The 25,478-nt window shown below is 33.7% G+C and overlaps 1 protein-coding gene across 6 annotated transcripts in view; it reads left to right on the top strand.

The window, feature by feature from the left end:
* Positions 1–777: 777 nt before the first annotated feature.
* LOC127724545 (glutamine-dependent NAD(+) synthetase-like) overlaps positions 778–25,478 on the top strand; it is a 41,886-nt gene continuing 17,185 nt past the window's right edge. For 5 of the 6 annotated variants that reach the window (XM_052231531.1, XM_052231530.1, XM_052231529.1 and 2 more), the window contains exons 1-14: positions 778–926; positions 4,361–4,421; positions 5,303–5,419; positions 7,103–7,156; positions 9,105–9,246; positions 10,877–10,965; positions 14,541–14,658; positions 15,783–15,914; positions 16,918–16,992; positions 17,558–17,679; positions 18,888–19,039; positions 19,825–19,993; positions 22,083–22,218; positions 24,552–24,658. In XM_052231531.1, coding sequence (XP_052087491.1) covers positions 842–926; positions 4,361–4,421; positions 5,303–5,419; positions 7,103–7,156; positions 9,105–9,246; positions 10,877–10,965; positions 14,541–14,658; positions 15,783–15,914; positions 16,918–16,992; positions 17,558–17,679; positions 18,888–19,039; positions 19,825–19,993; positions 22,083–22,218; positions 24,552–24,658 — 1,559 coding nt within the window. In that variant the 5' untranslated portion in view covers positions 778–841. Of the gene's footprint in view, positions 927–4,360; positions 4,422–5,302; positions 5,420–7,102; positions 7,157–9,104; positions 9,247–10,876; positions 10,966–14,540; positions 14,659–14,689; positions 14,716–15,782; positions 15,915–16,917; positions 16,993–17,557; positions 17,680–18,887; positions 19,040–19,824; positions 19,994–22,082; positions 22,219–24,551; positions 24,659–25,478 lie in introns of those variants that run through there. The other variant, XM_052231532.1, reaches the window with a different exon arrangement.

Genomic DNA, 25,478 nt, shown 5'->3' with positions numbered 1-25,478 from the left:
TCCTTTTTTGTAAAATTAATTAAGGATACTGTTTCTTGAAAAACATTAACTGAAGTTCACGTATTTTCTTGTGAAATAATCCCCCCCCCCCCCCCTTTTTACTAATACTATAGACCATGTATCGATACCTTTTCCGTCATTTCCGTAGTTGATATCCTTTTTAACCACTCGGAATTTAGCATGATTCTCTATTTCATAATTTTGTATTGTTTGATATACATCAGATACAGATTTTACTGAAATTTCTGTCATTTTCGCTTTTCTATTTGTCTATATAATTTCTAACCCGAATAATTCAGTCCCTCCCCGTAATCGATCTCTCCTACTTGCGAGTAATCATAGATCAGCGGAATATAACGACTGAATTATTCGGGTTATATAATTTCGTATTTTCTATTCTTCCCGCAAAAAGAAAATAAAGAACCTCCAATCCAAGAGAGCTGAAAAAAATAAATATAAAAGTCAAAAACGGTAAATCATCCGGAATCTGGCTAGCTGCCATAGGATCTAAGGTCCACCATATGTGTAATTTCTAGGCCACTTAAGGTCAAGGTCAAAAGATAAATTCTGTCGCGTTCGATTTGCTATTTTCTATTTTAACCAGGGAAATAGTTTATTCACATAAAAAATCATGCATATATTATAATCTTTCTGATTTTATATATTAATTTGATGGTAGATTTTGGTTATTTTGAGAATCAGAAAAAAAAGAAAAGACAACTTAATGGTTTCTGCACTAACTCATAAACTAATCAAACAGACTATTGACAACTTCCGGTGACCGAAAAAGAAAGTTGATAATCAATAACTTTTTGAGTCGGTTTTGACGAGTGTATCTAATATGGGGAGAACGGCAACACTCGCCACATGCACATTGAATCAATGGGCAATGGATTTTGAAGGGAATTTGTCAAGAATAATAGAAAGTACGAAACACGTTAAAAAAAGGGCTGATCATAAAATTTCTGTACATTTCTTTTCTTAAAAAAAATATGCAGATTTTCACCCCCTTGAAAACAGAATGAATGCTATAGAATATCAGAGTGACACATCTTTCTAAGTTTCATAATAAGTTCTTCCTAGGTTACATTTATAAACTGTAAGTGAACATCAACTTTGCCAGTTTGTAAAATATGTTGCCAATGACAATGTTGGTGGTATCTCAGAAATCTCATTTTAAAACCTCATTATACTCCTTGTTACTATATAAAAATGTTATCAAAGACTTTAATTTAGGATTATGTGTTATTTTAACTTGTAGATATCCATGACCTTTTTTACGATGGTGGTGCGCCATCATAAAAAAGGTCATGGATATCTACAAGTTAAAATAACACATAATCCTAAATTAAAGTCTTTGATAACATTTTTATATAGTACCACCATTGTAAACTTATCATTCGCCATCGTTAAATGATCCCCACCATTGTTGAATAACTGCGCTATGGTTTAAAGGTCCACAGTACTCATACAGAAGGTGAAGTCAAAATATGTTTTTTTGTTAGCAATTATAATCAATTGCATGTAACTGCATAACCCCTATTGTATTATAATCCAAACATGCCAACGGCTCTTCCTGATTACAGTTTTAAAACCCTGAGGGATATCTGAATAATGACCGCTAATCACTTGTAGAGGTAGATCTACACCTGAAATGAGGAAAAATGATCAAGATAGACCATTTATTAACATTTAATAACACTTTTAGATATTTAGATGATATATTGGCTCTCAATAATGACGACTTCAGTATGTACACTAAAGAGATTTATCCTGCCAAACTGACTTTAAATAAAGCTAATACTAACAATGAACACTGTCCTTTCCTGGATCTTGATATCTTTATCTTTAACGGGAAACTAAATACCAAAATTTATGATAAAAGAGATGATTTTTCATTTCCTATTGTTAATTATCCATTTTTAGATAGTGACGTTCCCTTGTCACCATCTTATGGTGTTTATATATCTCAACTTGTTCGATTTGCTCGTGTATGTAACAACGTATTTGATTTCAACAAAAGAAATCTCTGTAGTACTGAAAAATTATTACACCAGGGTTTTCGATATCACAAACTAGTCAAAACATTTACTAAATTTTATCATCAGTACAAGGACATCATTCGTAAATATAAATCAACATGCAGACATCTAATACGTTCAGGTATTTCACATCCAATATTTTATGGTAATATTCTTTACAAAGCACAAAAATGTCGGCATTCACATCAAAAGCTAACCAAACCTTTAAACAGACTTATTCGGAAAGGATATAGTTACGATACTGTTGTCATGTCATTAAGGATTGCATATTTTGGTATTTATATTGATTCACTCATAGGGTCTTTGTATCGGAAATAAACACGTTTATTCTAAAACCAGTTGTTGGCATGATACAGGTTATGTTCTTCTCATATATTTTATGATGGTATGATACTAAACCCCTAAAGGGAGGGATTGTACTTGATTTTCATATGATGAAGACATAATCTTTCTATCAGTTTAATTGAGGTTTGGAGCTGGCATGTCAGTAACTGCTAGTAGTCCTTTGTTCATTTATGTATCATTGTCATTTTGCTTAGTTTCTTTTGTTACCTATTCTGACATCGGACTCAGACTTCTTTTAAACTGAGTTTTACTGTATGTATTGCTATGTGTTTCTTTTTTCTACATTGACTAGAGGTATAGGGGGAGGGTTGAGATCTCACAAAACATGTTTAACCCCACCACATTTTTGCGCCTGTCCCAAGTCAGGAACCTCTGGCCTTTGTAAGTCTTGTATGTTTTTTTAATTTGAGTTCATTTATATGTTTTGGAGTTTAGTGTGACCTCCATTTTCACTGAACTAGCACACAATTTTATTTAGGGGCCAGCTGAGGACCACCTCCGGGTGCGGGATTTTCTCGCTGCATTGAAGACCCATTGGTGGCCTTCAGCTGTTGTCTGTTCTTTGGTCGGGTTGCTGTCTCTTTGACATATTCCCCATTTCCATTCTCAATTTTATTGCATTATGTAATTACGTTACACAAAAAAATAAAAATTTTAAATCCAGTTTCGAAGAAAAAAGTTTTAACATGTCGAACACGTTCTTTTATTGACTTGCGCAATCAACATCTCTCTTTTTAAACAAGTACAAAATCAGATGTTTATCAGAACATAGTTTTATGCCAAATAACATCATGAACATGAGTACAACAATTATTGATAATATTGAATAACTTTACAAATATAAAGTAAATACATGAATATTAACTGCAACTTGATAATTTGAAGAAGTTTCATATCCATATTCTGAATCCATTTCATAGTTTACAATCAAATTAACACAAATGGTTCACATTCAGAATCAAAAGATGCATGCTGCTTAGTCTATTGCTATGGAATTTAAAGTCATTAAAACCATTTTAAATCATTTCAGTTGTAAATGTTTGCCCTCAAATCTTTATTCAATGTTTTACAAAACGGGTACGAAACTTCTTGTTCTTGATGCTGCAAATCTTCGATCCCTGTTCGTGACTTCTGAATTTGACAGTGAAAAAAAAGATTTTTAAGTCCTAAACAATAACCAAAATATCTAGAAAACGATTTTTGAACTTTGAGGAAAGGTTGTGGTCATTCATGACTAAGGGGAGCCATGCAGACTTGACATTGTAACAAATGACAATTAACAAAATTTTGGTTATATTCGATAACAAAATAAATATAATAAACAATATATCAGTCTGTTCACTATTCCTTACAATGAAATGGAAGAATGAAATACTTTCATTCATGACTCATGGGGTTTTGTCCTGGTGAAAGTTCCTCCATCGTTAAATTTTCATCCATGGAGGTCCCTGGAAATAGGGATTTGACATCAGAAAAATTATGTTTGTTGCCTGTTTGCACTTTGCATTACTGTGAATATGAGGGGAAGAGGACTAAGTCTGTATGATTTACATGGTAATCAGCTAGATATACAAATTATTGGGAATCGCATGTTTTACAACATGTCCACCTCCATCTTTGTAATGCCCAAGTGGAAATGATGTAAAAAATAATGATTTTGGATATACCGGAAAATTGATAATTATACTATATAGATGACGTTTGAATTTCGGTGGTGTCACTTTTACTGTTCTTGAGTTATGCCCCTTTACAAATGGAAGTTGCCTTGACCAAATGTTATGAAACTTATACACAACACTTATCACCACAAAACTCAGATCAAGTACAAATTTGGGTAGCTTCACTTTTACTGTTCTTCAGTTATGTCCCTTTATAACTTTACATGATATGCAAGCGGGGGCATCTTCTGTGTCCCATGGACACATTCCCCATTTATTTTCCTTTAGTCTTAATTTAGATGTTAATATTTCCAGGTATTCAAAAGGCCAAAGAGCTTGGTGCAACTTACAGATTAGGACCTGAACTGGAGATAACGTAAGTATAATATGACACAGAACAATCCCAAAATTGTTATTATAAAAAATGTATGACCATTGACCCAGAAGTTTACCATCAGGGACATGAGGTAATTGAAGTTTTTTTACCGGGATTGTGGTACACATTGTAGACCAAAATCAACACTTCTACCATTTATTCTCCCTTCTGGAGCACTGCTGCATACATGTAATAACATTTGAGTACAAGAAAGGGCCTAGTGGTCCAGTACTAGTAAATTTCAGACATTGACAATTTTTCTCACAGAAATTTTTAACAAGAATTCCTTTTGAAAATAGAAATAAAAAAAAAAATATATCAAAAGTAATGTTTAGAACCACAGACTTGTGTTTGTCTTATAAACACTGAAAAGCGGTTTCAAAGTGTGGGGATTTTTCGTGAAGTTCTATGGGTAAAAGGACAAGTGACTGTCACTTATCAGTCAACAAAATAATAGAAATTGAATTTTTATCTGAACATGTTATATTTTGCTATTTTGTGGCAAGAAAGAATAAACAGATAAAGGTTTGTGTCAAATGAACCAAAACTTTCGTCATTCCAAATTTCTGTTCATAAATTTTTGAATATGTCTTCTTCTGTTGAATAAACTTGAGCTGATTATTCGTGTCAAAGACATTTTTAATCTTAACTATGCTTTGATATTACTTTGTCACTAAACAGAATGTTTTCTAAGATCAAGGACATCATAAAGTTATGGCATCATTTACCTGCACATGTACAAAGTATCTTCAAAAAGTTGAAAAATAAAAAAATCAGCTTTTCATTGTCTTAATCATGTTAATTGGATCAAAGAAAACACAGTTTCTAGTAAGGAAATAGAAATATTTGTATAAAGATAATAGCAGCAATTGTTTTTGTAGAGGATATGGATGTGCAGACCATTTTCTGGAGAGTGATACATTCTTACACTCGTGGCAGAGTTTGGGTCAGATTCTCACTAATCCAGTTACCCAGGATATTCTTTGTGATGTTGGAATGTAAGTTTTTACACAGAGTACCTTTGTGATGTTGGAAAGTAAGTTTTTACACAGAGTACCTTTGTGATGTTGGAATGTAAGTTTTTACACAGAGTACCTTTGTGATGTTGGAATGTAAGTTTTTACACAGAGTACCTTTGTGATGTTGGAATGTAAGTTTTTATACAGAATACCTTTGTGATGTTGTGGTGATCCATCATATTAGAAAATCATTCAATTGAGGCAATCCAACTAAACAGTTGATAGAAAAGTTTCATAACCAATAATAATCAGTTGTAAATAAACACAAAACTTGAAATGGTTTCAGTATAAAATTGAGAATGGAAATGGGGAATATGTCAAAGAGACAACAACCTGACCAAAGAGCAGATAACAGTCGAAGGCCATCAATGGGTCTTCAACGCAGCGAGAAAATCCCGCACCCGGAGGTGGTCCTCAGCTGGCCCCTGAATAAAATTGTGTACTGGTTCAGTGAAAATGGACATCACACTAAACTCCAAAACATATAAAGGAACTAAAATTAAAAGTATACATATAAAACTGCTTCAATATGCTCTAAACCATCAAGCATATCTAGTGAACTTTAAAAGAATTTGTTTCCATTTGTACTTTTGTTACTAATGGATCTTTTCAAACACAACCAATTACATGATTGTTGATAGTCAATTGATTTGGCATAACCAATCATACCATTTATAACCAATCATCATTTGCATTTTTTTGCTGATTGAACAACACTAGTATCTTTGAGATAGTTTTGAGATATATCTTTATGACAACTGATCTTTGCAGCAATCCTTTATGAGGTGTAAATGCTGTTGGTTTCTAGTGATTTACTCAGAAATTTATTTACCCTAGATGTTATATGACAGACAGGGATGTTAATAAGTTTATCACTTATATATATTTGGATTAAAACATTGGGTTTTACATAAGTAATTATAAAAGAATTACCCTAGTCATATTTCAGCCCTAATCAAATATTTTGCCCTGTTCTCATTGAGATTATAAGGGTGCCTTACAACAATGGTGGACAAGGAAGATGCTTGTCAATGTTGAACAAAATAGAATATTTCATAATCATGATAAGTAAAGCAGCGGAGACATTTTAGTGTGTGCACTCTTGTTATGTTTTGCTTTTTACTTTGTTGGCATGGAGGTATGCACATTAAATCATTGATTCCTTGGAAACTTAGAAAAAATATATGAAGTAAGAAGGGAGGCTGACAGTGAATTGTGGGTATTCTTGTTAACATTGGACTTTTCCATTGTTGGCTGTTGGAATTCAGTTCTCAAAAAGTGCATTGTAGTATTTTTTATGTACATCAAAATATTATTTGTAGATGATAGACTTGACAGAATTTATAAAGGGTTACTAAGATAACAAATATTTATAAATGCAGAACATAGCTTCAAAATTTATAAATTTTCCTAGGTTTTGAAAATAGCTTTTTTTTGTCATCTTACAGTGTAGTCTAAGCTCTCTCTTTCTCTCCTGCAAATTCTTGCCAATGAAGTTACTGGAATTCATTAACTGTTAACATATCTAGACATTCCCCCATTGTTCTTGGTTTGTATCTTTTACATTTTCATCTTTTATGAGTAGATAAATCTGACAAATGTAAAAATAATTTTGCACTTAACATGTGACTTATATATCTATATGCAATTCTTTATTTTCAGGCCAGTGATGCATAAAAATATAGCTTACAACTGTCGTGTTTTCTTTCTGAACAAGTAAGTTATTTATGATAGTGAATAGTTGTTTTACTGGCAATTATACCACATCTTATTTCATACTGAAAGTTTATGATAGTTTTTTAAAAAGTGAATAATGTCAGTTGAATGTGGATTTAACCAAAATTTATTGATTTTGAGTGTTGAAATGAGAAAAGATAATTATATATTACCAGGCTTCTTACATGAAGATATTGTTAGATATTAACTCCTAGTCACAATATAAAGCTGTTTTGGCAAAGTTAGTGCTGCAAATGAGCTTAAAATGGTGAGAGAGAAAAATCACAGCATGACCAATTTATACAATTCTATAGTACACATACTGTTATCTGTTTATTTCATTTATTTCAGTGTTTTTTTTACTTGATCCAGTTATTTTAATGAGTTGGCATGTATCTTGCCCTGATAAGCATGATGAAGTCTAGGTTCAAACATATTGCCAATTTAAATCTTTTCAGTGCTGCAAAGCTGTAAAATTTGATTTGACAAAGAACGAGTGAAAATAATTATAGATGCAGGAAATGGGATAGTTATTTTTTTCTTCATTTTTAGCTGGCAAAAATATCTTTATTCTTCCCTTTTCCTTCACCATTCAATAATTTTTCTGGTCAAGTGGGAAACCTTTTCTCATAAAACTTGTGACAAAATGGTCTCAGTAACTAGGGTATGATTAGGCCATTTTTTATACGCCCGTTTACAGGACGTATTATGGTATACCGTTGACCGTCTGTCCGTCCGTCCGTCGTCAACATGTCGGACATTAATTCAAAAACGCTCTAATCAATATGCATGAAACTTTTGTGAATTGATTATATCTTTTGACATGAGCTCCCTTTCGTTTTTTATAAATTTCAGATTTACCGTTTCCGAGTTTTGGGGTTTTATTCATTAAAAAAGGGGAAATTTTCCAGTTTTCAGACAACAACTCAAAAACAATTTCACCAATTTGCAAGAAACTTTTGTGAATTGTTTATTTCTATCGACATGAGCTCCCTTTTGATTTTTATAAATTTCAGACGATACGTTTCCAATTTATGGGGTTTTATTCATTACAAAAAGGGGGATTTTCAAGTTTTGGGACAATAACTCAAAAATGCTTTCAGCATTTATTATGAAACTTTGGTAAATTGTTTATATCTAATTTTGTAAGCTCCCTTTTGATTTTTATAAATTTTCGATTTTACATTTCCGATTTATAAGATTTTATTTGTTTATAGTCTGACAACAGATTTACTAAGTATGGCACAACAGCACAGTGTATTGCACAACAGCAAGAAATCTTTCATATAACCAATTTCAAGTTCTTTGACTACATTTATTCAGAAACCTATAATATATCAAATATTTAATTACAATCTAAATTCAGACCTGTATCAAGCTTGAATATTGTGTCCATTTTTGCCCCAACTGTTCAGGGTTGGACTTCTACGGGTGTATCCAGCTGCACTCAGTGAAGCAGTTTATTGGCCAATTGAATTTGAAAATCAAAAAATATTATAATTCTTCCAAATTATCTCCAGTTGTTGATTGTTCATAAGACATGTAAGATATTTTGTTGGACATTGGTACATTTATTTATATATTTAAATTTTGTCTTACCAATTTGCTTTTGGGCTTCAAACCTTTTGTTTTGTGATAAATATGGTCATCCCTTGGACTTCTCTCATTCCGGCAGTAGAATACTTGCTAATGTTGATCATCTGTTTGGTGGTGCCATATGTAGAAGTAAACATTCACTTCCGTTTGGAATAGGGACGTTTAATTTGATACTTCTTGTATTACATGTCACAAGTAATTTTTCTGCACTTAAGTTTCCAGATTCTATTTACTGGTTTATTTATCAATACAATTAACATAATTTTGAAAGAGTTGCATAAGTTGACAATTTTTGCAATTTCAGGGAGCAAATATAATAATCTATTATCATACTTCCTCCTTTTATTTGAAGGAAAGTTTTACTGATTCGACCAAAGATGGCACTGGCAAATGATGGCAACTACAGAGAACCAAGATGGTTTACAGCATGGGGTAAACATAAACAAATAGAGGACTATTACCTCCCACGTATGATACAGGATATTACAGCTCAGGTATGTATCTATATATAGACTTTAGTGAGAGGGAAACTCCTACGTAGGATCAGGATATTACAGGTCAGGTATGTATCTATATATAGACTTTAGTGAGAGGGAAACTCCTACGTAGGATACAGGATATTACAGGTCAGGTATGTATCTATATATAGACTTTAGTGAGAGGGAAACTCCCACATATAATACAGGATATTACAGGTCAGGTATGTATCTATATATAGACTTTAGTGATAGGGCAATACTTACAGTTGGGCATTTATCTCTATTTAGTAATTATAGATAAATTATAGTGGAAATTCCCCATAGTATACAATACAGGATATTACTGGTCAGGTGTGTATTTATAGAAAGTGATATAGAAGCCTCTCTCATAATAACTTATTTAATACATTATCTTACTGCTTAGGCATTTATCTTTATTTAGATATATTTAGAATATTAATGGTCGAGTGTGCATCTATAGTATATGTATAGATTCATTTAGAGAGATTTTACTAGTTTCTCTGACAATTGATGCTCTAATTTTCCACATAAAAAATCACTACCAGTATTAAAAAATGGCGGAAGATAACATAGGGATTTTCAAAACTCCAGGAGAAACCATCAATACCATGGTACAAAAAAGAACTGCCAGTTATAAGTCTTACTGTGGATTCATTATTATTTGTTGGATACCAATTTTTTCGTGGATTTTGTGGGTACAGATGAACCATGAATTTAAATGTTCAACGAATAACAAATTTTCTATAGGCTTGTATGCGAACTTTGGCAAAACCACATCGAAATTTTCCTTAATCCACAAAAATTGGTACCCACGAAAATAAATGAATCCACAGTACTCTGTGATGTAACGATCAAGAAAATAGGGAAGATTTTTTTTGTTGTTATGACAATTGGAACATATTCATGGTCATCTGTGACACAGATATTCAATAACATTCAACCAAATCCTGATGGTGACTTTTAAGTGTTATAAAGGGTGCATTCCCCTTTTTTAAATCTTTCTATATTGATCAATAAAAAAAACATTAAAGTGGGAGCATTTTCTGAAAGCCCCACACATCAAGAACCTTTCAGCACCAATTGATGAGGCTATGGTGTTACCCCTATTATCTTTCTTTGTTTTTGTATTTTCATGGTTATTCAGAAAACTGTACCCAATGGTGATGCTGTTAACCTTATTAAACTTCTTTATTTTCCAGAAAACTGTACCCATTCAGTGGCGGATCCAGAACTTTTCATAAGGGGGGGGGCACTGACTGACCTAAGGGGGGCCGCTCTAGTCATGCTTCAGTGATTCCCTTTATAATCAACCAAATTTTTCACACAAAAGGGGGGGGGGGGGGGGGGGGGGGGGCTGGGCCCCCTGGATCCGCCTATGCCATTGGTGATGCTATGATGTTAACCATTTTAACTTTCTTCATTTTTGTATTTTCCAGAAAACCGTGCCCATTGGTGATGCTGTGGTGTTAACCATATTTGATTTCTTTATTTTCTAGAAAACTGTATTCATTGGTGATGCTGTGCTGTTAACCGTTTTGAATTTCTTTCTTTTTGTATTTTCCAGAAAACTGTACCCATTGGTGATGCTGTGGTTTTAACCATTTAAAATTTCTTTATTTTCCAGAAAACTGTACCTATTGGTGATGCTGTGATATCTACTATAGATACGTGTATTGGATCAGAAATCTGTGAAGAATTGTGGACACCTGATGGGTAAATAGAAGGGCTTAGCATAACTGTAAAATAATTTTATGCTGAGGATTTATATATATATAGGACTCTGAACCGTGATGATACTCTCAACCGTGATGGTCATGCTCAAATGCGATGGTTTGACTTTGAAGTGTAACTAGACATCATGCATTATATAGACCATCACATATCAGTGAAAGGACCATCACACGTTGGCAAAGACCAGTGCACTTCAGCGTAACCATCGCACTACAGTGTCCCCATCGCACCTCAAAGTCCTACATATATTTATGGCCTACCAATTTTCGTTATTTTGTGGATATAAGAAAAAAAACAAATTTAAGAGCAGAGAGAAAATGAAATCAAAGGGGCAATACAATATCATTAGTCCATGTTAAAAAAAATACAAACAACAACAAAGCACTGCACAGAAAACTAAAGATTGAGCAACACCAACCCAATCACAAACTGGGGGTTATCTCAGGTACTCAGGAATGGTACACAGAGAACTAAAGATTGAGCAACACCAACCCAATCACAAACTGGGGGTTAACTCAGGTGCTCAGGAATGGTACACAGAAAACTAAAGATTGAGCAACACCAACCCAATCACAAACTGGGGGTTAACTCAGGTACTCAGGAATGGTACACAGATAACTAAAGATTGAGCAACACCAACCCAATCACATACTGGGGGTTATCTCAGGTGCTCAGGAATGGTACACAGAAAACTAAAGATTGAGCAACACCAACCCAATCACAAACTGGGGGTTAACTCAGGTACTCAGGAATGGTACACAGATAACTAAAGATTGAGCAACACCAACCCAATCACATACTGGGGGTTATCTCAGGTGCTCAGGAATGGTACACAGAAAACTAAAGACCGAGCAACACCAACCCAATCACAAACTGGGGGTTATCTCAGGTGCTCAGGAATGGTACACAGAAAACTAAAGATTGAGCAACACCAACCCAATCACAAACTGGGGGTTAACTCAGGTGCTCAGGAATGGTACACAGAAAACTAAAGATTGAGCAACACCAACCCAATCACAAACTGGGGGTTAACTCAGGTACTCAGGAATGGTACACAGATAACTAAAGATTGAGCAACACCAACCCAATCACATACTGGGGGTTATCTCAGGTGCTCAGGAATGGTACACAGAAAACTAAAGATTGAGTAACACCAACCTAATCACAAACTGGGGGTTATCTCAGGTGCTCAGGAATGGTACACAGAAAACTAAAGATTGAGCAACACCAACCTAATCACAAACTGGGGGTTATCTCAGGTGCTCAGGAATGGAACACAGAAAACTAAAGATTGAGCAACACCAACCTAATCACAAACTGGGGGTTATATCAGGTGCTCAGGAATGGAACACAGATAACTAAAGATTGAGCAACACCAACCCAATCACATACTGGGGGTTATCTCAGGTGCTCAGGAATGGTACACAGAAAACTAAAGATTGAGCAACACCAACCCAATCACAAACTGGGGGTTAACTCAGGTACTCAGGAATGGTACACAGATAACTAAAGATTGAGCAACACCAACCCAATCACATACTGGGGGTTATCTCAGGTGCTCAGGAATGGTACACAGAAAACTAAAGATTGAGCAACACCAACCCAATCACAAACTGGGGGTTAACTCAGGTACTCAGGAATGGTACACAGATAACTAAAGATTGAGCAACACCAACCCAATCACATACTGGGGGTTATCTCAGGTGCTCAGGAATGGTACACAGAAAACTAAAGACTGAGCAACACCAACCCAATCACAAACTGGGGGTTATCTCAGGTGCTCAGGAATGGTACACAGAAAACTAAAGATTGAGCAACACCAACCCAATCACAAACTGGGGGTTAACTCAGGTGCTCAGGAATGGTACACAGAAAACTAAAGATTGAGCAACACCAACCCAATCACAAACTGGGGGTTAACTCAGGTACTCAGGAATGGTACACAGATAACTAAAGATTGAGCAACACCAACCCAATCACATACTGGGGGTTATCTCAGGTGCTCAGGAATGGTACACAGAAAACTAAAGATTGAGTAACACCAACCTAATCACAAACTGGGGGTTATCTCAGGTGCTCAGGAATGGTACACAGAAAACTAAAGATTGAGCAACACCAACCTAATCACAAACTGGGGGTTATCTCAGGTGCTCAGGAATGGAACACAGATAACTAAAGATTGAGCAACACCAACCCAATCACAAACTGGGGGCTATCTCAGGTGCTCAGGAATGGTAATCTGTTCCTGCTTCACTTCATATGATCAACAAAATACAAATTTCTTATAGTCTAATTTGCAGAATTTGTCAAAACCATGAAATCAATCCCTGTAAATGGTAAAAATACACACTTACTGCAAATTCTGTATAGTGTGCTTTAATCTTTATGGACTGTTCATAGTATTCTGAATTTTTAATAAGAATATTACAAGGTGAAGGTAATCTCTGTTTAAAGGTTGACATTATTTTGCAATTGAATTCATATCGTTTCTGAAAATTGTCAAATAAAGCTGCATTTCACAAAAATAAGGACATTGTTACTTTTATACTTTATTGTAGTTGTTTAACAGTCATATGGTTTGCTATACAGCTATAATAAATGTGCATTAATATTGACATGCTTAGTTCTATAAACAGTCAGGGATATAACTCTATAGGGTTATTAGAGAAAAAATAACATACATTTGTTATTGTGGACTAAAAAATCAAAAAAATGTGATAACATATGTATGTTACATGTTTCAAAGGGCCAATATACATCATTTGTTTTGTTTAAATGTATACAAGTTCTATTGATATTATTATTGTCTTTATGTATACTAAACTATAAAAAGATATAACAGTTCATAGTTTGCCAATCATGCATAGTACACCTATGTTATTACAGACAAAATATTCCTGTAATAACTAAAGGGTGTTATTACAGCTTCTCTACATCACTTCAAAGCCTTTGCTCAGACATACATCATGCTTAATCACAATGTATTTTAATTTATTGTAAGAAATAATGATCAGAGCATGTAATGAGGTTCTGCGCAAGCTTCCCAGTATTTCCCAAGTGTCTCATATAATAAGTTACATGCCTTTAATAACTAATTATATATAAGCCTTGTTATTACAGCTAAGTTTATCCCTTAAAAACCTTGTCTCATTGATTTACCATGGTTAATGAAAAATGTATTAATTTAATTCAAAAATTAGTTATCAAGGCTATGTATTTAGGTTCTGCGCAAAGTTTCAAGAATTCTCATGTGCCCACTAAAAATTAAAATATTTATGATTTATTTAATAAATAACAAACATACATTGACATATGTTACTACAGATTTAGAAAATTTAAGGAATAAAGAGTAGACAACTCATGAAAGTATCTGTAATAACACACACAAGATATTTTCTCTAATAACCCTATAGAGTTATATCCCTGACTGATATACCGGTTCCGGTATCTAAAGATTTTTTGTATATTTTGAGTTTCTGTCTTATTGACATATCCCCCCATATCCTTTTATTAATGTATAGCCTTTAGTATGATTGAGGAGAGTTTATTTATTTCAGGCACCATATTGATATGAGTTTAGATGGAGTTGAGATAATCGCCAATGGTAGTGGCAGCCATCATGAATTACGGAAAGGTTACGTCAGAGTTGATCTCATTAAATCTGCTACAATGAAGGTATTATTACTGAAAGGTTATGTCCGAGTTGATCTCATTAAATCTGCTACAATGAAGGTATTGTTAATTACTTCCTGTTAAATACCATCCAAACTCTCCTACTATGCATATTCTAACTAGTGGTCAACAACTGCAGTGTAAGTCTTCATAAAGACTAAATATGTTTATAGTTGAAGTGTTCTGATTACTTTTGCTTTAATGACAATATAGTTAACCAAGTCTTGTCATCTTCATTTCCCATTCTCACCGCAAAGTACACAATATAACTAATGTAGAGATGTTAATCAATGGCAAACAGTTGTTATAAATTACAGAAAGATTAGTGTGAAGTCTGATAAGTCTGCAACAATGGTATTATGGTATGGATATGTTGTTCTTAAAATTAAATAATAATTAAGTAATAGTCACAGTAAATGATCATATTATGTTTTTTGTGTTGATATGTTTTCTTTTGTTCAACCAGAATGGTTCTTACACTGACAGATTATTTTTATGCCCCCGCCATAGCAGAGGGGGCATTAAGTTTTACCCTTGTCCGTCTGTACGTCCGTCTGTTCGTACGTATGTACGTCCCAAAATTGGTTTCCGTTCTCTAACTTTAGTTTGCCTCAACCAAATGTTATGAAACTTATACACTATGCTTATTTCCACAAAACACAGATCAAGTTTGAATTTTGGTGGGGTCACTTTTACCTATCTAGAGTTATGCCCCTTTACAAATGGAAAAATTGCTGAATTTTTCGTTTCCATTCTCTAACTTTAGTTTGCCTCAACCAAATGTTATGAAACTTATACACAATGCTTAATACCCCAAAACACAGATCACGTTTGAATTTTGGTAGTGTCACTTTTACTGTTCTAGAGTTATGCCCCTTTATAAATGGAAAAATTGCTGAAGTTTTGGTTTCCGTTCTCTAACTTAAGTTTGCCTCAACTAAATGTTATGAAACGTATACACAATGCTTATTACCACAAAACTCAGATCAAGTACAACTTTGGGAAGCATCACTTTTACAGTTCTTGAGTTTTGTCCCATGGACATATTCCCCATTTATTTTCTATTTATACCGTAGAGGTAAAAATAACTGATATGTCATGGTAACATATTATTTTTCTGTTTCCAGTGTGGAGGTATATATGTGTTTGCTAACCAGATTGGTTGTGACGGTGATAGAGTATATTATGACGGCTGTTCAATGATTGCCATTAATGGAAAGATTTGCTCCCAGGGGCCACAGTTTGGCTTACAGGAAGTGGTATGTTGGAAAAAGATGAACAAAATGAAGAAAAAACATTTAATAACACATCAACTTGCAAAATACATTGCAAACATTAAGAGCTGACAAAAGAGGGATCTCTTTGTAGGAGATTTTGTATGATACACATAAAAAATCATTTTATAACTTCACAACATAAAATGGATTTACATAATTCAGACAAAATGAAAATATCAAATTGTATATTATATAAATCAATATAAATACAATAAGAGTAGTTAAGTTTATATTGGTTATTTTTACTTTTTAAAAAGGAGACAGAGGAGGGGTTATACTGAAGAAAAATAGAGATGCAACTCTTAGGAGGGGGTACCTGCATGAAATCAGGGTTTTTGGGGTATTTATACCAACCACAAACAGCTTGCTTAACATAGAAAGATAAAAAGTAAGCCAGACAAACACAAATGAACAAGAATATGGCTTGATACCCGGAAATATAGTAGGTGCACACACACACACACATGTTGGCTCAGTAACATAAATAAAATTGAGAATATAAAGTATACTAGAAACACTCACTCATGTGATTTGTGATTTTATCAATTGACATCAAATTCACTGTAACTAAAGAAATGAACTTGATATTCTCATGAAGTATTGCTACAATAGGTTGAAGGGTTTTCAAAATTCTTATTTTCATAGTAGTCTTTGGTACAATTCACTATGCTTACACAAGTTCTTTTGAAAAAAATGTATGATTTAATTTCTTGGATAACATTCATGATGTACACTCAGACCAAAATTTTGGAAGTGAAAATTTTTAAAAGTATTAAAGCAAACTAAAGTGGCATTAACAAAACAACCAACACTTTTTAAGGTCAATTTTGCCTTTGTTAGTTGCAAGCTTAAGTTGTAACACAAATATATAATTTAAGATTATGAAATTATTACTCTCCAAAAAATACTGCTTTTAATTTGTATTGTATAATTTAGTACGGTACAAAAAGTTTATTCTATAGTAATATTGTGTAAATGTTTTTAGGTAGTAAATGTAGCCACTGTTGATTTAGAAGATGTGAGAACTTACAGAAATGCCATCCGTAGCAGGAATGAGTTGGTCAGTATTATTACGATTAAAAAATGTATTCTCAATGTATCAAAAATTAGTCATACACATGTAGTTAAGATATGTGGTATAGAAATCTATCTGTTGTTTTATATATAATACAACATTTGAGTAGAGATATGTTATCCAATTTTGCATTCTATATCACTTATGTGCACTTCTTTTTACTTGAAAGACTTTTCTTATTCATGCTATAAAACTGATCATCTGAGCAACTTAAATGTTTGACTTGATTCTCTATAAAATAAATATTAACGTTCTATTTTTTTAGGCAAATTTTTTAAAAGACTTTGCTTAATAGTTATTAAACAATAAAATAAATTGTCTGGACTTGTCAACTTTGTCTTCTGTCAGCTGTGAACTGAGGTAAAAGAGACTTGCAATCAACTCAGTTTGTTTTTCAGGATTCTAGATATTTTCTCAGCCTAGATGACTATGTTTGTATATGATAATGACATATATTTTTACTTTTTCAGAGGTGTCAATCCTTTACTATCCTAGAAGTCTTGTGTTTTTTTGCTGTATGACATGACTTTTTATTTCATTTCTTTTTCAGGGATCCAAATCCTATGCCTATCCTAGAGTTCATTGTGATTTTGCTGTTTCCCATGATGACTCCTTTCAGCCAACCACTGACCCCATAGAATGGCAGTACCATACACCTGAAGAGGAGATTAGGTTAGGGAAATTCCATTTAAATAGACGTGATAGGGTCGGAAAGGATTTTCAACATCCCCCCCCCCCCCCCCCCCTACTGACCAACATACTTTCTTTAAGTAATTTTGTTTACATCAAATGAACAAAATATCATGAATGACCCACAACATATGTCCAAACATAAGACTTTCTTCCTACCCTTTCACATAAATTTTAATGGAATAGCCTTTATGTTTATATACACTACTGGATTCATTACAACTGAGAGGGATAATTAGTAGTAAATTCAGATTTATTTATATTTCATAATAAGCTCTTGGATAGGTTTACATTGTATAAAACTTACTGAAGCCTAAAACCATATAATGTAGCCATTCAAGTAGAACATAATAGATAAACCATTTTATTAAAATACTGTTCTACTGTTTTTGCAATATTACTTTTAGTAATTTTTATGCCCCACCTACGATAGTAGAGAGGCATTATGTTTTCTGGTCTGTGCATCCATTCATTCTTCCGTCCGTCCGTCCGATCGCCCCGCTTCAGATTAAAGTTTTTGGTCAAGGTAATTTTTGATGAAGTTGAAGTCCAATCAACTTGAAACTTAGAACACATGTTCCCTATGATATGATCTATATAATTTAAATGCCAAGTTAGAGTTTTGACCCCAATTTCACAGTCCACTGAACATAGAAAATGATAGTGCGAGTGGGGCATCCATGTACTATGGACACATTCTTGTTTTAATCAATGCTTGGTTATCAGTTGTTAGTTTCTCTAAACTAATCATTAAGGATTTTGTGATTTAATCATATACTGATGATTAATCTAATATTCCAATCGTATCAATATTGTGTATTCGTAGGTGAAGGTGAACCACAAATTTAAATTATCTATAGGCTTGAGTGCAGACTTTTCAAACCATGAAATTAATTGTCCACAAAAATACAATATTTCCTTAATCCACGAAAAAATTTATAAATCCACAGTAATTAGATAAAAAAAAACATGAGTTAAATAAAAACAGACAAAACTGTGGCCAAAAATAAAAACAACAGTCTAGAAAATGAAAGATTTGACAACTTGAACACCTTTTCAAATGTAGCTCAGTTTTGGACTTATACCTAGTTGGTTAGTTATTGGGAGATCTTAAAATCTGATCTGTGGTCAGAGAGCATTCCATCTCTTTTTCAGTAAGATTATTTAATTGTTCTTTTGTATATTTACAGCTTGGGACCAGCCTGTTGGTTGTGGGACTACCTTAGAAGGAGTGGTCAGGGAGGATATTTTCTCCCCCTTAGTGGGGGTATTGATAGTTCTAGTACTGCCTGTATTGTCTCCAGTATGTGTCATCTTGTGATAGATGCTGTCAAGAAGGGAGGTTAGTACTGCCTGTATTGTCTCCAGTATGTGTCATCTTGTGATAGATGCTGTCAAGAAGGGAGGTAAGTACTGCCTGTATTGTTTCCAGTATGTGTCATCTTGTGATAGATGCTGTCAAGAAGGGAGGTTTGTCTGTAATCACATTTTCAAATCTTCTGATGATCTTATTATTCTAAAGTTAAAAGAACTTGAAGTGGAATGCTACAGATTTAAGAAGAAGGTGTCTGTTTCACAAACTTTCCTTTTCAGAATAGATCTGAAAAATCTGCTAGGCAGTTATTTTTATGCCCCCGCCATAGACGATGAGGGCATTCAGTGTTACCCTTGACCATCCGTCTTTCTATTCGTCCCTCCCATTTTCGTTTGGTTGGAGCTTGAGTTAAGGCATTCTTGTCCTCCGACACATTCTTCATTTATTTTTGATTAATATCATATTTTGATACACCACATCCTTCCTTTTCCATGCAATGTAAAAAATTAGAATTGCAAGCAACTGATAGAAGAAAAATAATGACCTTCTTTTTACTTCATACTATAGTTTGGAATAATTTACATGTTTTCCTATTTCAAGGTATGCAAAGAGTTTCCTCTTATTAAATATAACAAGAGTTGTCTCCCATATACCATTAATTATTTGTATTTGTATTTTTTGTTTGTCCAAGTCAAGTTTTGTGGTAAAATTTAAACAAGGAACACTGTGAAAACACATATGAACATGTACTACATAAGTGATATTTCACCAATTTAAAATATATAATAAATTATGCTTTATCTATATTACAGATACTAAGGTGTTATCAGATGTGAGGAAAGTCATAGGTGATCCATCTTATATACCCACAGATGATAAAGAGCTAGCTGGTTTAGTGTTTACAACATGTTACATGGGCTCAGAAAACAGCTCTAAAGAAACACAGTCTAGAGCTGCTGAATTAGCTCAACAGATTGGCAGGTTTGACATATACACTCTTGAGCAAAAAAGTTTAAATATATAAAAATAGATTTTAGATCGAACAGATTGGACAAACTTTTTTGGGAAATTATTTGTTTAATTACACCTTATATAAGAATGCCGGATTTTGATTGGATGGTGGCCAGGGTATTTTTTGAATATTCTAACCTTTTTTCCTCTGACATTTCAAAACGAATTTGCCTGTTTTTCACAACTGCCTTTGAATATGCCTCAAATTCCCCTCCGTGCTGTGGTATTTGCCATTTTGGATATTCCTTTTTTACCCTCGCAAGCCTCTTCCCGCCAAAATTATTTGGAATCTTTCGCACCTTATCCCGATTATTTAGGCAACACACGTAAGCAATATTGTCATCGTATATTGAAAAATGCATTGTGTATATAAAGTGGAAAAAGAAGCCTAGCGGCTTGGGAAATTTCACAGTCCCTTGACTGATATTTTTCGCAAATACCCCTCCTTAACATGATATATCTGTTCAAAACAACTTAGTCTGAGAATTGAGTCTTTTTTACATGATACCTTGAGCACAAATAATCTGATTTCAAAATTTTTGCTAAGAATTCCGCTCAAGCCGTTGCTAGGGGCCGTCTTAAACTTGCAGTGAGGTGAGAGTTTTTTGCTCCGTCTCTGTGTTGAAGGCCTCACTGTGACTTTGAGATGAAGAACAGCAATAAAAGCGCTATTCCTTTGCTTTTTGTGTGTTTGTTTGCTGTGCAAGTACTGTGTCATGGATGGATACCCCATATCCTTTGTTTTTCTATCACATATATAAAGATTTTCAAAGATTTTTGAAAAGGGAATTTATAGGGTTTAAGGAAAATGTTTTTGTATGTTGGTTGAAAAACAAACTTTTGGAATTTGAGTCTTATTAACACAATAAATTGAGGAAAAATAAAACCAATGTTAAACTTAAGTGAATAATGGGTACAGATTACAGATCTTGGATAAGTGTTGAGCTGGAAGAAACATGACAAATGATTTCAGGAGAAATGTTTGTTATATTGTTATAAAAGGAATTTTGAGAATCACAAGCAAATATCAATATTTATGATTAGCTCATTCATGCACCAGGTGGTACATTATTTTATTTCAGCTTCTATTTGTCACATGAATAAAAGGCAACAAAGCACTTAATGAAAGGTTACAATACAATCTGAGATGAAGATTCAGCCATTGTTGTCTGCTTTAGATAAAATTGCTGTATGATTTCACTATTTTTCTTCAGCTTCATGCTGTAGTTCAAATATTGGATATTTATAAAAATAAGAAGATGTGGTATGACTGCCAATGAGACAACATTCCACAAGAGACCAAATGACACAGAAATTAACAACTATATGTTACTGTTTTTGACAGTTTTAGAGTTAAGAGACTGTGACCATTTATATTATAAAGACAATTTTTCAAATATCATGCACTAACTCACATATGCCTTGATTGATTTCTTAAAACTTAACATTATTGTTGGGATTGATAAAAGGAAACTCCCTTTTAATTTTTTTTTTATTTTCTGGTTTGTTGTTCCAGAGTTTGGGACTTTTAAAAATTGTTAGATTTAAGTAAATTTTTCACATGCTGTACCTCAACTTGAGTTGGCTTGGTTTGATTTATTGGAAACTCACAAATAATTGTTGGAACATAACACACCCTTTGATTTAAACAAAAAGTAATAAATAAAAGGCATTTTTGAAATGTCGTACACTAGCTGTGGTATAATTGGATCAAATTACAACAAACACAACACTGTTGTTCCGATTGGTGAATGAAGACTCGATTTTGATTTGTTCTGGTTTGTCATTCCAGAGTAAAGGGACTTTGAACAGTCATATTTGACACAATATTTAAACGTCTTAGGGTATCTTCATACATGTTTTTCTATAGAACCATTTTATTTCCCTCTAATTAAATGCCATCTAGATATATCCCATTTTTTTGCAACAATTTCAATATGCACAGTAAGGGTGTATCATGCACCCTTGGTGTAGCTACTTATTATATTTTGAGTTTCCATTTATCCATAAAGATAGATATAGCAATTTTGACAGTATTAACTCCTTTTTATTATTTCAGCTTCCATTTATCAATAAAGATAGATATAGCAGTAGCTGCCATATTAACAGTATTTACCACTGCACTGAAGTTGATTCCCAAGTTTAAAGCCAATGGTGGAAGTCTGAGAGAAAATCTGGCTTTACAAAATATACAGGTATATATACAGACAAGAAAAAAGGGAGACAATGCAATGCCAATGTGGAAATAATAATCAAAGTACTTTTGTCCTTAGCATTGATGAACAGCAATAAAAAACAAGTTTTCATCTGAGATGTTATAGTTATCAAGTGATTACATGAAATACTTGTCTCCTGTTATCCACCATATATTCCAAACTTCCAGGTAAAGGCCCAGAACAGTTATTTTGTAATGCATTCATGGATTTTTGTAGCATTCCACAGGGTCCGGTATTCAGACCCATTCCCAACGGCAAAAACACTACATTTTTCCCAATTTTGAGAGCAAAATTCCCAAACGATCACAAAATTCATTTTCATCTTTATTATTCACGACAGAGATGTTTATTTTATTGAACCGCTAACTTTATGCCGAAAATCGCCAACAACTAATGTGTAAATCCGAGTAAAAACATAATTGACTGACAAAAACAACATTGACAAACAATGACTGCCATAAACAGGAAGTGAAGAAAATTACAAAACCAGACCAGATTCCGTAAACGGATAAGGCTAATTCCGGGTTTGCCGATCAAATATACAATAAACAAATGAAAAAAAAAGTCCAAGCATGTGACAGCTATGAAACAGCAACTCTAAAATCTAAAACTAAAAGATATATGAAAAAGAAAAGAGAAACAGGAAGTATTTTATACAGAAACTCAAAAATATATTCACAAATTTTCATGTCAAAATCAAATAAAATGTGACTATGCTTTTTTTTTCTTTATCACTAAAAAATGTTGATATTAGATGTTTTTATAAGGTAAACAAATAACTACAGATCCAAGAGGTTATTTCTTCTGAATTTTGAAGGGCCAGTAAAAATCTAGAAGAGCAAATGGATTTAAAAAAATGTTAGATTGCTCGGCCAGTTAAAATACATCTTATTTCTATCCCTGGATTATTTATTATATTAACCATGTTTACTGTTATACTGTCTTTGAAGATAAAAAAGGGTGGTGTTAATATTTATCACATGTGTGCTTTAAGAACTCGTTATTTTGATGTTAGAAGAAACTTGATTACCTTGTGTTAAATTTAAAACCAAAAGGAACAGAAAATTGAATTATTAATAACATACATGTAGTTTCTTACTTTATTTTCACCAAAAAAGAAAATTGTTAATGAACTAAATACACTAAAACTAACATCTGGTGTATTGGTTGTTTTTCCCAATTTCATTGGTAATCACATTAAAAAAATTCCCAAAACTGACCAGGGTCCTTTTTCCCAAAATACCCAGATAAACCCCTGGCATTACTTTATATCGAATTATAGAAAATTTCATCAGCTCTAACTCAAAATATAACCAATTTTATGTAGAAGGGGCATAAATGCAGTTTGACAGCTTCAGACATGCTCATTTTTATACGCCCTTCATAGACGGTACATATTATGATATACCAAAGGTCCATCCGTCCATCAACACTTCGTTCAATAACTCAAATATCCTTTGACCAATTTTTGTGTAATTTTAACACAACATTAGGATTGAAGGAAGCAAGTTCTTTTTTACTTTTGAAAAAATTTCTCTATTGTTGATCAGGAGTTACTGGACTTTAACCATCAGATTTTTCACATATTTCACACTAACCCCAGTATGCCTAGTTTGGTTCCCTCAAAACTTTACATTATTGTTGGGTTTGATGAAAGAAAGATCCCTTTGAATTTTCTGGTAAAATTTCATCTAAAATATTCTGATGTCAAATTTTATTTCATTTTGATAAATAGAAAAGCTTGAAAACATTTGAAGTTAATGTTTGACACCAGAACAAGACTTATGATGTGCAAAAACAAATACAATGTTTCACAGAATTTTCTTTTTCACACATAGATAATTTTTACCGTAAGAGAACTCTTATGAATTGGATATTGCCTGATATCATCTCTCGTTATTTAATTTCAATAATAATAATAATATAAAACTTACCGAAGTCTCTTTTATTTTTATATTGAATTAGATAACTCAAGCAATACTGTAGATTCATTATTATTCGTTGGATACCAATTTTCGTGGATTTCGTGGGTACAGGTGAACCACGAATTAAAATGTTCAACGAATTACAAATTTTCCATTGGCCTGTATGCAGACTTTGGTAAAACCACGAAATTGAATATCCACGAAAGTGTAAGTTTTTTTCAATCCACGAAAATTGGTACCCACGAAAATAAATGAATCCACAGTATCCAATTCTCGTTCATTAGAAACTCTCTAATTATTGATATATAAGCTACATCTTCCTTTACAATATATAATGGTTAATTGACTTGTAAACTATCAAATTGATTTGTCCATTGATTGTTTCAGGCCAGAGTAAGAATGGTGTTAGCCTACCTATTTGCCCAGTTATGTTTGTGGACCAGAGGGAGATCTGGTGGACTGCTGGTTCTGGGCTCTGCTAATGTAGACGAATGGTAAGTTTTAGTCCATGGGGACTAGGGTTAGGAGACCAGTGGAAGATCTGGAGGACTTCTGGTTCTGGGCTCTGCTAATGTAGACGAATGGTAAGTTTTAGTCCATGGGGACTAGGGTTAGGAGACCAGAGGGAGATCTGGTGGACTGCTGGTTCTGGGCTCTGCTAATGTAGACGAATGTTAAGTTTTAGTCCATGAGGACTAGGGTTAGGAGACCAGAGGAAGATCTGGAGGACTTCTGGTTCTGGGCTCTGCTAATGTAGACGAATGGTAAGTTTTAGTTCATGAGGACTAGGGTTAGGAGACCAGAGGGAGATCTGGTGGACTGCTGGTTCTGGGCTCTGCTAATGTAGACGAATGGTAAGTTTTAGTCCATGGGGACTAGGGTTAGGAGACCAGAGGGAGATCTGGTGGACTGTTGGTTCTGGGCTCTGCTAAAAAATTGAAAACAACACATTTAATAATTTCATGCATCCGAAGTGCTTTTCTGGATTTACCTTCATCAGGACTAATGTAGACGAATGGTTAGTTTTAGTCCATGGGGACTAGGGTTAGGAGACCAGAGGGAGATCTGGTGGACTGCTGGTTCTGGGCTCTGCTAATGTAGATGAATGGTAAGTTTTAGTCCATGGGGACTAGGGTTAGGAGACCAGAGGAAGATCTGGAGGACTTCTGGTTTTGGCCTCTGCTTATATAGACGAATGTTAAGTTTTAGTCCATGAGGACTAGGGTAAGGAGACATGAGGGAGATCTGCTGGACTGCTGGTTCTGGGCTCTGCTAATGTAGACGAATGGTAAGTTTTAGTCCATGGGGACTAGG

This window comes from Mytilus californianus, unplaced genomic scaffold (assembly GCF_021869535.1).
Source record: "Mytilus californianus isolate M0D057914Y unplaced genomic scaffold, xbMytCali1.0.p SCAF_14, whole genome shotgun sequence".
Taxonomy (NCBI): domain Eukaryota; kingdom Metazoa; phylum Mollusca; class Bivalvia; order Mytilida; family Mytilidae; genus Mytilus; species Mytilus californianus.
The sequence above is the reverse complement of the archived record's forward strand: the minus strand, read 5'-3'. Positions and strand labels throughout refer to the sequence as shown.